This window comes from Psittacula echo (assembly GCF_963264785.1).
Source record: "Psittacula echo genome assembly, chromosome: 3".
In the NCBI taxonomy this organism is placed as follows: domain Eukaryota; kingdom Metazoa; phylum Chordata; class Aves; order Psittaciformes; family Psittacidae; genus Psittacula; species Psittacula echo.
In genome coordinates, this window is record NC_137736.1 from 51509207 (window position 1) to 51524530 (window position 15324).

The window sequence follows — 15324 nt, forward strand, 5'->3', positions numbered from 1 at the left end:
GTTAGGTTGTTTGTTCTTACAAGGACAAATTATAAAATCCATGACTGAACATCCAGTTCACTTTAGTTCTTTGGCAGTGCTCCCTCCTGTATTTCCTGACCATGTTGCTACAACCAAGCTTTTTGGAGGGGTGACAGCTGACACAGGGAGTTTGAAATGCAACTGAGACTGGAAGAGTTCCTTTTTGTATTTATGATTGTATTTGCTGCTGTGTCTACTAAGATATTGTTTAGCTTATAAAGTAAAATCAAATATTACAGGTCCTGTTTTCATGTTAAACCCTTACCAAATTTAAAAATAAATAAAAAGGTTCTTGAGAAGTCAAACGTTCTGGTATTTTCCATGTCAAGCTGGTCCAATGCAGACAGTACAGACTAAAGAGAAGAATTTTTGTGCTTGTGGTTTAAATAGGATGAGGTTAATATTGTCTTCTTAAATGTAATCTCTTTCTACGGTGATAGGATATCATGTTTCTAATTTTAATTAAAAAGATGGGTGGGTTGGATCACTAAAACTGAGATTTGGGGTTAGGGTGTGAAAGTACAGCCTTGCTCCTCCCTATAAAGGCTGGGACTGCTTGTGTCTGGACTCATCTTTTCAATTAATTTTCAGTAATTAAAGGGTGCTGTGTGGGATGGGGATAAAGAGAAACACAATTAAAATGTAATGCTTCTCCTTTGGTATCTGCATCCTTATTTATTTTAAACTACCTTCAATGCTCTGAAGAGTTTAAGTTCCTTTATCACATACTATGCAAGCAGAAATATGTGAGTGAACTGCTGCCAATGGCTCTGAGCAAGCATAGAGCATGATTCAGATTACACTGTGTTTTCTTGTTTGGATCTGATCTCCTTGCTAGTAGAGGCTGAGAAAGGCAGCTCTAGGGGATTTACTTCCAGCAGCAGCAGCACATGATCCATCAATCGCGTGATTCTCACCACCGAGGACTAATGGGGAGGGTGAAGAAAAAGTGAATGCTGCCTTGGGGAAGCAACAGCATTTTCTTCTGCTCGTGGGGCCCCTTCCACCAGCCGGACGCTTCATGGCTTCTCCCAGGTTAGAAACCTACTGCTGCCCGAACCAGGATGCAGCTACACAGCTAGTGATGAACTTCCAGCCTGAAGTCTTCTGTGGAGTTTGCATTGGCAGCTCCTCCATCAGTCTGCTACTGACCATCCTGCAGCTCCTGCCAAAGAAGGGACAGAGCCTACGGAAGATGCCCAAAGCCTCCTCCTCTTCCACCATCCTTCTCCTTATCTCCATTTGTGACATCCTTGGTAGCTTAGGTAAGTGCCAGCTTGATGTCCCTTACCCTTTCTGTAGTAGGCTGTTGTTGCTTTGAGGTATCACAGCCAAATGAAGATGGTGAGTGAACAATAGAGATTCCTGAGGGAAACATGCTGCATGTTGGCATGCAGATTTGGGCCAAGTGAGAACAGTAAGTGATGGGCCTTTGGGGGAGAAAGGTCGTGTTTGGTAGTTATATTTTAGAGGTAAAAGCTCTTGAAAAATCTACACCAAAATCTGCTTTAAAGCATATTAAAATTTAGAACAGGGACTGGTTCTCAGAGTAAGGCATAAAAGTAGAGGCGAGGCAGCATATTCAAAACTAAAGGTGACATCAAACAGCCAATCTGTAGGACTACGTTTGAAGAACACTTCCTATATGTCTTTAAATCCTCTCAGAAAGAGTTTGCCGTCTTGTTCGCATGCCAGCCACTTCTCTGGGCACATCACATTGACAGCAAATGAGTTTGAATTGCAGCTCTATACAGATCATGCTGGACACAGGCTTTTGAAATGCAAGCAGAGCTCCCTTATCAAGGACAGCCTGCTGCCGGCACCGTGGCTGATAGGCTGGAGGAATAAAACAACAGAGAATAAAACAAAATTAATGAGCCAAAATGAAACTAATGTGTCTAAATCTGTCCTGTCAGTCTATGGCATTTACTGCCAAATTAGGTATAAATTACCATGACACATGCTATGAAAAGATAGGATGAGTTTGTTTCTACAATAACATTATTTTTTCTCTTACATTAGATAACAGAAGTAGTGCTGTTTTGTTAGTCTCTCTTGCTGTCTGGGAAGGGAGTGGAATTTCAGGTCTTCTCCCCTTTTATACCTACCCAGGTTCTTTCATGGTACATAGTAAGTACCAATATTGAAACAAATCATAAAGGGGGAAATTAAAAAAAGAAAGATATGGGAAAAACATGTACATTCACCTGGAAAAGGTCCTTTCAGTTAGATGAGGACAGCAAAAGATAAAGTTATTTTCTCCCTTTCTCTTTCTCTGGCAAACTCAAACTATTTATCCATCATTGTCTTTGAATTAAACTCATTTTGGTGGGTCAGAAACCATTCCCTCCTAGTGGGAAGCCTGGTGGCTTTGTTCTGCTATATGTTGGTGCTTCAATGCCTATTTCAAGTAAACCCAGAAAATCTCACTAACAAACTCTAAGTTTGTTTAAAAAAAAAAAAAGGGTATTGTTCCTGTGCAATACCAGTGCCCTCATTATTCAGTCCTGTGACAGAGAGGAAAAAAGCTGATTGTACAAGTGAAGACAATGAAAAGTGGTCAGTAACTCTTTTCTGCAACGAGGACTTATAGAGAAATAAACATTAGTGTATGACTGTATGCTGGTAAAATTGTAAATAGCTTCTGCTGTATGTCAATCAGTTAAGTGACACCCAGTTTATTTTAGGGAAGTGTGTGACAGTATCTGTAAGTAAGTGGGATTTTAATCTACATAACATTTCAAGTCACATCAGCTTCAGACTCTTGGGTCTACATTCCCTGAGCAATTACACCAGTGTTCAAATAGTGCAGTTGTTCCTGCTGTGTCCCTCTGCAGCCATAGCCTTCCTGTGGACACATAAAATCTGGGCTGTGATGTGAAATATGTGGCATTAATAAGCATTAATAATAATAATAACAACAATAATAAGCATTAATACATTTTTTTCTTCAGGTATGATCTTCAGATCAAGTGTATGGCTAGGCTTCCCAGGTTTCATAGCTAACATTTCTGTGGTGAACGGGACCAACGTGTGGCCTTCTGTTTTCTGCGTGGGGAGTGCGGTAGGTAAAGAGATTGTCTCCCCTTCCTTCTGTTCCAGGTTGACAGTTCCTCCACATGGGAAGTCTGAAAGGCAGACCACTGCATCTGCAAGGAAATTTGGCTGTGAGTCAGAGCCTGAATATGATGGTTTCAGCCTCTGCCACACCCCTGCAAGTGTGGTCATGCCTCCTTTCGAAAGCCTGGATTAGGGCGGGCAGGGTGCTAGATGTCACACAGTGCACGTGAAGATGCAGAGCAGCATCAGTCACACAGGTCCCAAGCTTTTTGCACTCACTTGTCACAGGAATACTAGGATAGGTTTGGTACACATCTGTACCAAAGTCAGGGCTATGGAGGCATAGGGTATGGGCATTCCCAAGTGGGCTGTGAAGCCACTGGTTTGGTTTGTGCTGGCACACCATCACCAATGTTCCAGCAGCTACGTAGCATGAAGGTATTTCTCTGCCCACCTTCTCCAGCAGAAATTATAGCCTGCACGGTGGCAGCAGGGACCAGCTGAAACCAGCAACTTGGGTAGCTCAAATTAGCTTTTGCAGCATGAGTGTCTGTTTTAGACACAGAGGGACTGCAGAATAAATATACCCAAAGATGCAAAGCTGCTGGCAGAAGGTCTGTCCCTGCCTCTTAGCATTACAGTTCAGATTCCTGCTAATATGGACATTCATTGACTACATCTGGCCAAGTCTAATTAAGTATCTTCTGGATTAGAACACAGGAATAAGAAAATGTAAATCTGCAAAAGTGCAGATTAAAACTCAATTTCAAATATTACAGTCACAGTACAGTCGAAGACATATAATTTGAGTTTACTGTACAAGAGAAAGGCCATGTTATACCAAAACATGGGGAATGACAATTAAGACAGGTTATCACTCTACCCAAAATCAATAGAAACTTACGGTGCCCAATGAATTCATGCATGAGCAGTATTAGCTTTACAATCCCAAGTTTACAATGTAGAAGATAATATGCTACGTGTAAACAAAATTATTTTGCCCCAGTAGTTTTAAAATAAAACAGTATGTGCCAAATTGAGTTGACTGTACCTTATATGCCTATATAATGACAATTTTAGACATGATAATGTTGCTCTGTAGAATTAAATATCAGCTGTATGTATCTATTGATTCTCAGTTCCGTCATACATGTTTAAGTTTTGCATATCAGATACAAATGGATTTTTTTCTTCTTTGAGGAAGAGAAAACCAACACCATCAACACCTTGTAAAAAGAATATTCTATTGAAACCCCATGTTTCCCTATGTCTTAAATTTCAATTTCTGGCCCTTAACACAAAAGGTAGTATTTTTAAACAGTGATAAAGATACTACATGAGGCTATTTGCTTGTCATTTTGATCTCAGGGTATATGGTGAGCAACACAGCAGTCTACCACAGTTTTTATTTCCCTTTCCTTGGGCTCCAGCAAAGTACTGTAATTTGAGTCATTTGCTAAATTTAGATTTAATTATATTGGAATGAAAAATAACCCTCCTTCCACTCACTTCCCCATACACATTCTCATGTGAGTTAGTAAAATGTTTCTGTTTCTATTTTATTTTTCTTTTAGCACTATTGTTTTATTTCACTTAACCATAAGCCAATACAAACTGCAAATACTGAGGCCTTTAGGTATCTCTTTTGAATAACATTTTCTGGTTTGCAGAGGGGTACCCTCTCAGGCACTGTAGCAAAATGTGTCATTTTGCTAAAAAGTGAGATAGCATATGAAGATTTTAAGGGTGTTAGTGCATCTGGTTTATATTATTTTTGGAAGCATTCTTGTTTATATTGGATTTTATGGGTGGAAAGACCCCACAATTTATTTTTGTGTGTGAGTGTATAGTAAATTGTGCATTTTTCAACTGCACCAAATACATGCAGGTGAAGTTACATGCTGAGTGCTATGGGTAAAGTGCATTAGAAAGAAAGAGGGATTTTAGTTTCTGACCCCTGTGCACTAGGAAAATATGGTGTTTGAATTAAATACTGACTGATTTGTGCTGCAAATGTCTAGAGGAAGGGTCTACACCCATGGTGAAAGGAAATATTCCCCAGCTTGACTTGTCTTTGGAGGAAAGAATGGTAGATCTATATTCATTGCGGTTTGGCTCAGTAACAAGTATGTTGATTTCCAGCTGTAAAATTATGCTACTATGGAGCCATGCTAAAGAATGTCCAGATGAGTACTGAAAGAGGGCTTGAAGGGAAGGTATCCTGAATATTAAAATAGTTCCAAATTATTACAAAGAGCCAGCTCTTATGGGAAGAAGTTTGGCGTTGATAAACAGTGGCAAAGCAAGGTCCCTTATATAGACTCATGGGAAAAATGCTTAAGGTCACCTCGTGAATGCTGTGGAGTTTAACTTGACTCGAAACTGTAGCCTTTGGATTTTTATTGAAGAAATCAGTCAGGGAGTTCAGTATGGGTAATTTTTCCAGAAGGTGAGGGATATTTTTGTTGATGACGTTTTTTTTGTTAATAACCATTCCCTGAATTGGTATCTTGTACATGAGGAATATGCCATTCACATGTAGAACTCACAATATATATGCACACTGGGGTGATGACTGACCTCAGTGATCTTCTTACGCTTCAGTTACTGAGAAACTTCTAAAATTTTAACCTAAAATTAAAACTTCCTCACTATAAATATCTTTGGGCTTCACTCACAACAGTGAAGGTTAGCACTGGAGAGTTAAATAACAGGTCTTCTAAACAACAGGAAAAGCTGTGAAAGCAAATGCTTTTCAATTAACCTATGACTTGACCCATTGGCTACAGCAATGCTATTCCTGTGATTTTGAGCAAGATTTCATACTTCGTAATTTTAGCTGGAAAATGCACATTTAAAGAACAAATCACCACGCTAAAGGTTTGAGTCCCTCCCCTGTCCCAAGTGGTCCTTGAGAAGCAGCTGTGACATTTGGCACTTTTTTCCCCTGCAGATGTGGATCCAGCTATTATATAGTGCTGGCTTCTGGTGGTTGTTTTGCTATGCCGTTGATTCTTATCTGGTGGTAAGAAGATCAGCAGGACTGAGGTACCAGCGTTAAAACTTTGAATTTGTTGATTTCCTTCCAGCAATGTATATCTGTGTTTGCCTGCGGCTATCTAAGTGTGTTAAGTGAAGCTTGTACAACTATCTGATGTTCATACGGTTACCAGGTAAAGAAATGGACGAGTGGTGTGCTAAATGCTGAAATTGCCAAGGCAATGCTCAAATATTGATTTGTTTACATCTAATGGGAATTTAAATGTAGCTGAGTTCATTCAACCTTTGGAAAAACAGGGAGCAGATTGGATTCTATAAACTTTATTGCAGCAAGATAGCTATTTCTGTCCCTACTCTATACTTAAAATTGATTCTTGCAGGGAAAAAGAAAAAAAGTGTTAACCTGAAAATAAAAGTGTGTGTAAGGAGGTGTTGCATTTCATACAGTTCATTCCTCAGATTTTCTATCTTATCTCCTTCTCAATACTGTCATTATTACACTTCTGGTCACATTTGTAAAGTTTTAAAGGAGAATTTTACATATTTATTATACATTTTTCTGCAATGCTTGTAACAGAAGAACCTAAACGCTTTGGAAAGTACCATGCTGGACAGAAAATATGAGGTGTTTCTAAGCTGGCTGTTAGAAAGGCAAAATGACCTTCAGTTGCTACTGCTAAACATGGAATTACGTGACTCTGTTCCCAGATAGTACTGAGCAATCAGGTGTTGGAGACATGTTTTTTCTGGCAGATGTTATCAAAATGGGGATTTTTGAATTAACTTCAGCCTATGGAGAATAAACCTGATTTTGAGAAGTCGCACAGTTCTAGTCTGAAACAGCTGGGACATACCTTCTTCCCCCATACCTGTTAACCAAAAAACTCGTCTATATTTGGGCTTGATTGTGTTCAAGGCCTGATTGGACAGGGCTTTGAGCAACCTGGTCTACTGGAAGGTGACCCTGCCTGTGGCAGGGGGTTTAGAACTAGATGCTCTTGAAGGACCCTTCCAGCCCAAACCATTATGTAATTCCATGATCAGAGTAAACAAAGAAAAACTTTCTAACACACAGATCTGAATATCCCTGAGATGGGAGCAATATCTAACTTTGAAAGTTAAACATAATTCTCTGCAGATTACAGAAGAGTGGTTTATTTGACTTTTTAGCTCCACTCAAGTTTTAATCCCCTACTTTGCTCTCTGAAGGAGAAACAAAGAATGCAGGGGTTCCTTATGGAGATCTGGGGATAAGGGTTGGAGAATGTGGGACCTCTGTGTGCAAGCCTGAACAACCACTTTGGCTTATCCTGTTGCTGAAGGGACCCCCAGCCTCACCTGCTTTTCTCAGTTTAATGTACTGGTAGTGTTGTCCTGCACCCTTTCACAGCTGTAAAGCTCTGTTTCAGTGAGTGTACTATTTTTATGTTGTAATGTGGAAGGTGTAAGGCTTGGTATCTTTAACTATGCCTATCCTATTTGTTTCCTGCAGTACAATTGTGCTGTACCACATGATGACATGGGGCCTCGCGGTGATGCTGTGTGTGGAGGGAATTACACTACTTTACTACCCTTCTCTCTCCAGGTAAGCAGGGCTCTGGGAACAGACTGCAAAACCATAGCACTCAGTGGTCATCTGACTGTCTTTTGGTCATCTTTAGAGACAGATATCCAAATGTTTGGCTTTTTTGATCTTTGAAAAGCATTCCACTGAGCCAGTGAGTATTGTAGAAATACCTGCCTGAGTTTTAGGGTATATGCCAAGCAATACAGGCACTTAGGCATGCTACAGGGCTGTGATACACCTTCTGCTATGAGCCACTCTTCTCCCAGTCCTGGTTTTAGCTTTGCATTTGTTCCTTTAAGTTTGAGAAAAATTGGGTTGCATGTGAAATGGTGGTAAAGGTCTGTGATTTAAAAGCTTAGCACCTGTTTGCTTCATTCCTTTTATTTTTTTTAAGTTAAAGGTGACATAGAATAGCCAGAACTGCCAGCTGTAGGGAAAAAATGTGTATAAGCTGTTAATAATTTCTTCTCAGCTGTGAAAATGGCTTGGAGCATGCAATCCCACACTACATCACGACCTACGCCCCACTCCTGCTAGTGCTGGTGGTCAACCCAATCCTGTTTAGGAGGACAGTATCAGCAGGTATGTTCCTAATGGCCATCATCAATCAGAATGTGTTACTTAGCAACATAACAGTACTGTAAAAAGTCATGCCTGTGTATTCAGTGATGTGGAGTAATGTTCCTCATTAAATTATGAAGATACAATGAAGGCTGGGAGGGAGTTGCCTATTGAAATGAAGATATCATCTTGATGGGAAATTTGCCCTAGAGACACTCTGATGACATACTTAAGCTATGCTGTGTAAAACCTTTACTACTGATTGTTAAAGGTGTTTTTATGTTACTACATTACTCTCAATTTAAAGTATTTGATGCAGTGTATAGCAGATGCTTTACTCTACTTCGTATTGGTACCAACCTGGATTTTAGAATATAATTTATTCTGGTTCAAAGCTAACATTGGTGAGATCTGATAGTTGATTTAACTTCTTAGGAGCCTTGGAGCTAAAAAAAAAAGGAAGTAAAATATGATCAGAATTTTATCACTTCTGATTCTGAGATGATGAAACAAATGGGAATTGTACATAACTCAGATGGAATCTTAAAGTTCCCATTTAATTTATTATCCAGTGCTTTGAAGAAATGAGACTGAAAAGAGCCACAGATTCAGTGCATTCTTTGCATGTAATATGACCAGTGTTAGATGTTTGCAGTACCTGAATTCATACTTATCTATGCATCGAATACATAAAAACAGCAACAGAGGACCTTGTGTCCTCAGTTCAGTCTTCATCCCATGCATCTTGTATCCCTCAGGAATGCTAATTTTCAAAGGAACAGTTGTTCCTTTAAGAAGTTGTTTCTATAAAAGATTGCTCTTTTATGGGAAAATATACACTGAGAATATTTGTGTTTGTGCATATGTATATTCCTCATGATATCTGAACAGCATGTAGCATAGCTGTCTATTTTGCTGACATTACTCCTTGAAGTTTTAGAGGTGTAGCCAGTGCTATATCAATTACTCAATGAAATGTGATGTGTATAATAGGATAGAATGTATTTTATTTACTCTAAACATCCCATAATAAATATATTGCACATTATATAGGAGTTGTAAGCATTACATTCTGTTATAAAACAAAAATATGCTGACCATACTATTTTCTGTTTTCAGTGGGACTGAGACAAGAAAAACCATGCAGTGATCTAGTGGGATATCACTCATTTTAGGAATCCATAATGGATGTACTTTTGAGATTCCTTGATGATGGTCCTTCCAGCTTCTAAACTGCTGCTGGAGACAAATCCATCCATTCCTTTGTTCCCTCTTTACAGACATCTATCTTCTGGATCCTTGTGCCTATAACTAACAAGATCCATGTATATTAATGAACATGATTGTATGCTTTCCAGTTGCTTCCTTACTGAAAGGGAGACAAGGGATTTACACAGAGAATGAAAGACGTCTGGGGACAGAGATCCAGATCCGCTTCTTCAAAATTATGCTGGTATTTGTTATTTGGTAAGAGGTGCATTATACTGTTTTAAACTACCTTTTTCCCAGCTAGAGTGGATCAGGGGTAAAAATAGTCTGATGGGTTGCTTCATTTGTTTTTCTTTGTGCTTGAAAGGGAAGGTGTCTCAGGAAGAAGTAGTTCTAAACTAGTTCACAAAGTAGCTGAATCACTCACGTAGCATCAGAAGGCTGTGGGGAAATGATAAAAATGTTTAACCAGCAGGAAGATAATAACCCCAAGAAACAATAGCCAAAAAAAGGTTGGGCATAGACTAAAGCTGCCTGGAACAGCAGCTACCCAGCATTGTGGGCTGATAGACAGCTTTCTGTACTCAAGATTTCTCAGAACTTCTGGTCACCAAACACATCACTGAAAACCTACAATAAATAAGCTTGTAAGACTGGCTTCATGGCCCTGACTATGATTAGATAATGCTGTCACGTATGTGGTCTGCAGATCCCAAGTGTGTGAAAAAAAGAGTGAATATTGACTGGAAACACAAGGTGATATGCCAGAAAAGAAATTTAATGGGTTTTGGTTGGGGTTTTTTTTGTTTGTGGTTTTTTTGTTTGTTTGTTTGTTTTGTTTTTGTTTTTGTTGTTTTTAATATTCTGTCTTCCTCCATGAAAATAGTGCTTTGGGGTAGGACAGGAAAAAGATAAGGAGGAGAGGAGGTAAGGGAACAAGGGAATTGGGGAAGGAGGGAGGGTGCAGCTTCATTCCCATAGCCCCCACTCCTCTGCTTCAACAGCACCATCCAGTGTGAAAGATTCTGGAGTAGTAACTGGAACTGGAGTCTTTAGATGCACACAGCAAAACTGTGAAAATGTTTTTTACTGCAATCTTACAGCGATAGATGCACCAGAAAGAGTGGTGGTTTACTCTACAAAGGTCTGCACAATGATCTAGGAAGAAGCAGTCACTGCTGTGAAGCTTTTACTGCCTGCGTGGGTATCACAAGCAACAGGGGGAGAAAGCATATGGTCCTGGAGTAGTGAAATGACTTGGCCAAGCTGAACAGTCTCTACAACTACTTAACTTTCTTTATACACAGGGACATGAATGCATGTTAACTGCTTTAAAAGGATGAATAGAGAGAAAGACTGCCTTTTTAACTTCTCGCTGCTGTATACTGGAGAGCTCTGGAGAGAAACGATTGTCTTTTCTTGAGGAATAACAGAGTCTGCTTGGCTTGGAAGAAAGGTTTCTGGTGTGAAGTGTGGGGTAGCCAGAAAGGGAGGGAGACAGCAGCAAATGGTCCTGCAGCATGGCTTTCTGGAAATTACTGAAATAACAAGGAGGACAGATATAGCTAGGCTTTTAGGGCTGTGCAAAGAAAGTGCCTAGAGGCACCACAGCAGTGTGTTGCAACCTAAGGAATGGTGGCCAGCTTGCTGGTCTTGGAGCAAAAACGAAAGATCAGTTCCCCAAGGACACAATGGGAACATTTGTTTATTTCCATTACGTCTCATTCTGGGTTTTCCTATGAAAAAAATAGTCACAGTTCTAGTTTTGGATTTTATTCTCCTGGTAAAACATAAGCTTTAGAGTGTAAAAACTCTCTCAAAGGTTACTGTAGATTAAGACAGAGGTAGTCCCATGCCAGAAGCTCAGAAAAGATGCCCTTCCATCCCAGAAGTCAAATATGAGATGAGTTAGTCAAAGACAGCAGGTTGGGGCAACAGTGGATACAAGACATGCCTGCAGATTTAGCAGGGGAGAACAGGAGATTTTACACTGTGATAAAAACATAATTGCAGGAAGGACATATATAAACCCTTTCAGAAAGTATAACACAGATTCTGATGGTTTGCTTTCTGAAGCTGCAGTAGAACTATAAAGAAATGCTGGTTTAGAAGTCATAAAAAATTAGAGATGTTTGCTATAACCCTTATTTAGTGTAGAATATCCTCAGTTTCTTTCACAGCATGAGGCTTGATTATGCTCATCCTTCCTTAGAATACAAATTACCAAAAATGTGATGGTATTTTCAAGGGTTTTAAAGTCAACTTTTGTTTTGCTTCATAGTTTTTTTACAGATAATTTTAAAATCTGTTTTATTCTAACCCGAAATCCTAACTCCAGCTAGAGTTCCTGCAGCTTTTTACAAGTATGCATATATTTGGTTTCCTTGTCTTTGAGAACTTCCCTTTTAAGACACAAGCAAAAGAAGTCAGCATGCATGATGTTCCCATTATTGATCACAGTTGTTTATCATCTCAGTTTTATCTTACAATTTACTGTTCTGCAGCAAGATCAAATGATAAGGTTCAGTTATTATTTTTGTTGGGTTCGGTTGCTATATTGGTTTCTTTGTCTACGCTTGGGCTAGTAGGTAAGTGTCTGGTTTTTGATCATGATCTCAGAGACCAACTATCCCATCAGACTGAGTCTTAATATTAAAAAAAACTCACTGTCCTTATTAGTGACCCTAATTTTTATAATTTGAAGTTAAAGCATATTTTGCATATACAAAAATATATATATAACTGTCTTGTTCTTTACTCCTGCAATAGCTGGTCATCCAATATCATCAATGAGAGCCTTTTGTTCTATCTCGAAATGCAGCCAGATATCAATGAAAAACCCCTGAAAAACATCAGAAGTGCTGCACTGATCACGTGGATTATTATGGTAGGTCAGCTGTGACATTGCTTAGTTTTAGAAATTGCTTTTTTAAGGCTGGTGGAACAGCACCTGCCTAGCGGATGATTCATGATTCTGGGGGATATAAATACCCTGAAAATCAAGGAAGAAAGGCAGAAGGTAAGAGAGAGGAAGGAGCAGTCACTGTGAGTGCTTTTCACATATACACTTTGCCAGAAATGTACCAAAGGCCAACTTTTTCTCCCATTTACTAGGCTATGCATTTTCTCTGTGAGTGATTCCTGCCCATTTTAAGACGCATTACAATGATTCCTAGTTTAACCTTGCTAACCTCTGCCATAATGCAAGCTGTAAAATTTTTGCCCACAATTCCTGAAGGTTCTCCAGTAAAATAGTAATTTTCTGGTAATTGTCTGTTTGTAACCAGAGTTTTCATTATTATAATGACTAATTGCATCTTGTATCTTGATTTTTGGATATTTAGGGACAAATACATAAAAAATGTTGAAAGCAGTAAACCAAAAAATGGCTGTAAGATGCTAGCCTCTTGCTGTACCCTACCCTCTCTTCTCCTATTGGAAAATTTGACAAGGGATTTTCAGACATGATATTGCAGGTTCCTTTTCCAAAAGATTTTATTCTGAAGCTATTCAATACCTGCAAATCCTGAACATGCTTTGTGTAGTTAAGTCCCTGAGCAGTTTTGTCCTAAAGGGTTAAGCAGTGCAACAGATTTGATACAACCTCCTCCTTTGACAAGGAATGAACACATAAATGTGACAGGGTCCTTTCTCTTGCTCACCTGGAGAGCAAGAGGTTGGGTCTGTGAACTGAGCTATTTTTTAAATTGGCTGTAAAAATAATTTGCTCTTTTCTCATGAGAAAAATGGTAACAGCTTAAGCCGTTTACTTGCCAAGCATCCCACTGCTCTGGGAACAGAGATAATTTTTTGGGAAATCACTTCAGATTTTCTTTTTCAGTGTCTCTCCCTGTTTTTCTGTCCCACTTTGATGGACATTTTCACTGGTTCAGGAGCCTGCAGCAATTCCAGACAGATCAATTCCTGCTATTTTAAAAAGCTTGACGGAGTATGCCAATGTCTACTTTCATGTATTTGACTTGGCTTCTAGCGAAAAATATAATATTTGCTTTTGTGAACAAAAAATGTCTAGAGCTTGTGGGGAAAGTTAAAAACACACCAGGGGATTGACCAGCTAAAATTAATGCTAGAAATCCATATTGTTCACTGTGATGGCCTCAGCATATCAGAGTATTGGTATTTTGCTGGAGTTGAAAATGGAGCTTTGCTGGTGTAAATCCCTTTGAACTTCTCTTTCCTAGGGGGTTCTTAACCCAATGCAAGGCTTCCTTTTCACGTTAGCGTTCTATGGCTGGACAGGATGGAGGGTGGACCTAAAATGGCGAAAAAGAGAAATACCCTGGGAATCAATGTCCTCATCCACTGTGGGTGAAAATACCTATCCCTCACCAGTGAACTACCAGAACAACATCCATGATTCAAAGAAGATAGCAGCAACTGACAGCCAACAGACCGATGAGGCTATAAGCATGATGTCTGAAGGTAACACTAGCAGTGATGACAGATTAACTAGGAGCTCTCCCATCTACCAGGGCTGGTAGTTTATAAGCACAGAGCTGGATTCCACTTCTGACATTCCCACGTCATTGTCTGAAACTGTTGCATGCTCTGGAATTACGTTTGTGCCCAATGGCTTGATGTCATTTCCTATAACTTGTGTGTGAGAGAAAGAGGGAGTGTGTGAGGCCAAGATATTATGGTTTATATTTTCATTTACCTTACAGGATATGTGTTAACAGGTATAAATGCCTGATCCTTTTTCATCAGGAGTGTATCTCTGCAAAGATCAATGTTACTTCTTATGGTTGATTTTCATCCATTTTGTTTTAGTCTCTCTTGTAACCTCCATGTGGTAGAAGAGTCTTTTGTTTAAATAAATAGACTATTAATACGCTGAGATTTAAATTTCTTGCCTTGCTTGCTTTGCTTAGCATTAAATTCCTCACCAAAAATTACAGCTTTGGGGTTTCTGAGACAACATTTCCAGCCTTGACACTCTGGTAAAGCATTAGTGACAGCAAACTTTGACATAAGCACAAATATTTCCTGTTTGTGTAGAATATCACTTACATAGTCTTATTTTAGCTTGTGTATATGAATTTTCAGTTTGGTTTTGTCTAGGGAGCTGACAGCTTAAAAAAAAATAAAATCAGGCCCAGCCTAGACTCCATAAACACACTGGAATAATGGTTCCAGTTCACTCCTGGTTCAATCAAAAATAACCCTTCAAACTGACTATAACATGGGTTCAATTTGATCCTTATATGTACCTGTCTACCAGGATTATGACTGTTAATGGCAGCTGTATTAAGAGATAACATTTGCAAAAAACCACTAGATGATCTGAGTGCTCATCGAAAACCAGAGTTAAGTAGAATCAATAGTCCTTTCTCTGAGGTGTGCTCTGTTTTATGTTTTCATCTCCTGAATGAATTGATACTACATCCATTCTCCTCATCTTTTCAGAGACATCCCTTTTATGGTGCAGTGCCCTAAGTACCAAAGTAACAATTCCCCAGATAGGTTGAAAGTTAAGAAAAAAATTATGACCGTGTCTACCGCAGGCTTTTAACTTCATGTCAGAAGTAAAATTAGTACCATTTAAGTCTGTTTATGCTAGAAGTTGTTTACAATACAGTTTGATGGCATGGTGGAAGGCCCTTGAGCCCAGGTAGCCTCCCCCTTTTCCTTCAGCATGTGGCCATGGCCGGGCGTAAAACAAAAGCTATTTTTAAAACCCTATTCACATCCCCTTTGGCTGAACTTCACTGGCTGTCCACACCTTTCTTTTCCAACCCAGTTCAGCCCCAGCTATTGTAAAATAAATATCTTGTTAAAGACAGCTGGAAGATTAGTGCAATAATACGTGAAGCTTAAGTTGCTGTGTTACTCAGGGGACTCCCAGGATGGTTTGAGATGCAGGATCAGCAGAAACTATACAGAAA

The 15324-nt window shown here is 39.3% G+C and overlaps 1 protein-coding gene across 1 annotated transcript; it reads left to right on the forward strand.

Annotated features, from left to right (window-relative positions):
- Positions 1-1042: 1042 nt before the first annotated feature.
- GPR143 (G protein-coupled receptor 143) lies at positions 1043-13920 on the forward strand (the record flags this gene model as incomplete). Its single annotated transcript, XM_080613927.1, has 8 exons — positions 1043-1286; positions 2976-3085; positions 6035-6129; positions 7574-7666; positions 8121-8230; positions 9568-9676; positions 12188-12305; positions 13621-13920. 8 exons carry the CDS (start codon positions 1043-1045, stop codon positions 13918-13920), a joined length of 1179 nt encoding a protein of 392 aa, XP_080470053.1.
- Between the last annotated feature and the right edge of the window lie 1404 nt (positions 13921-15324).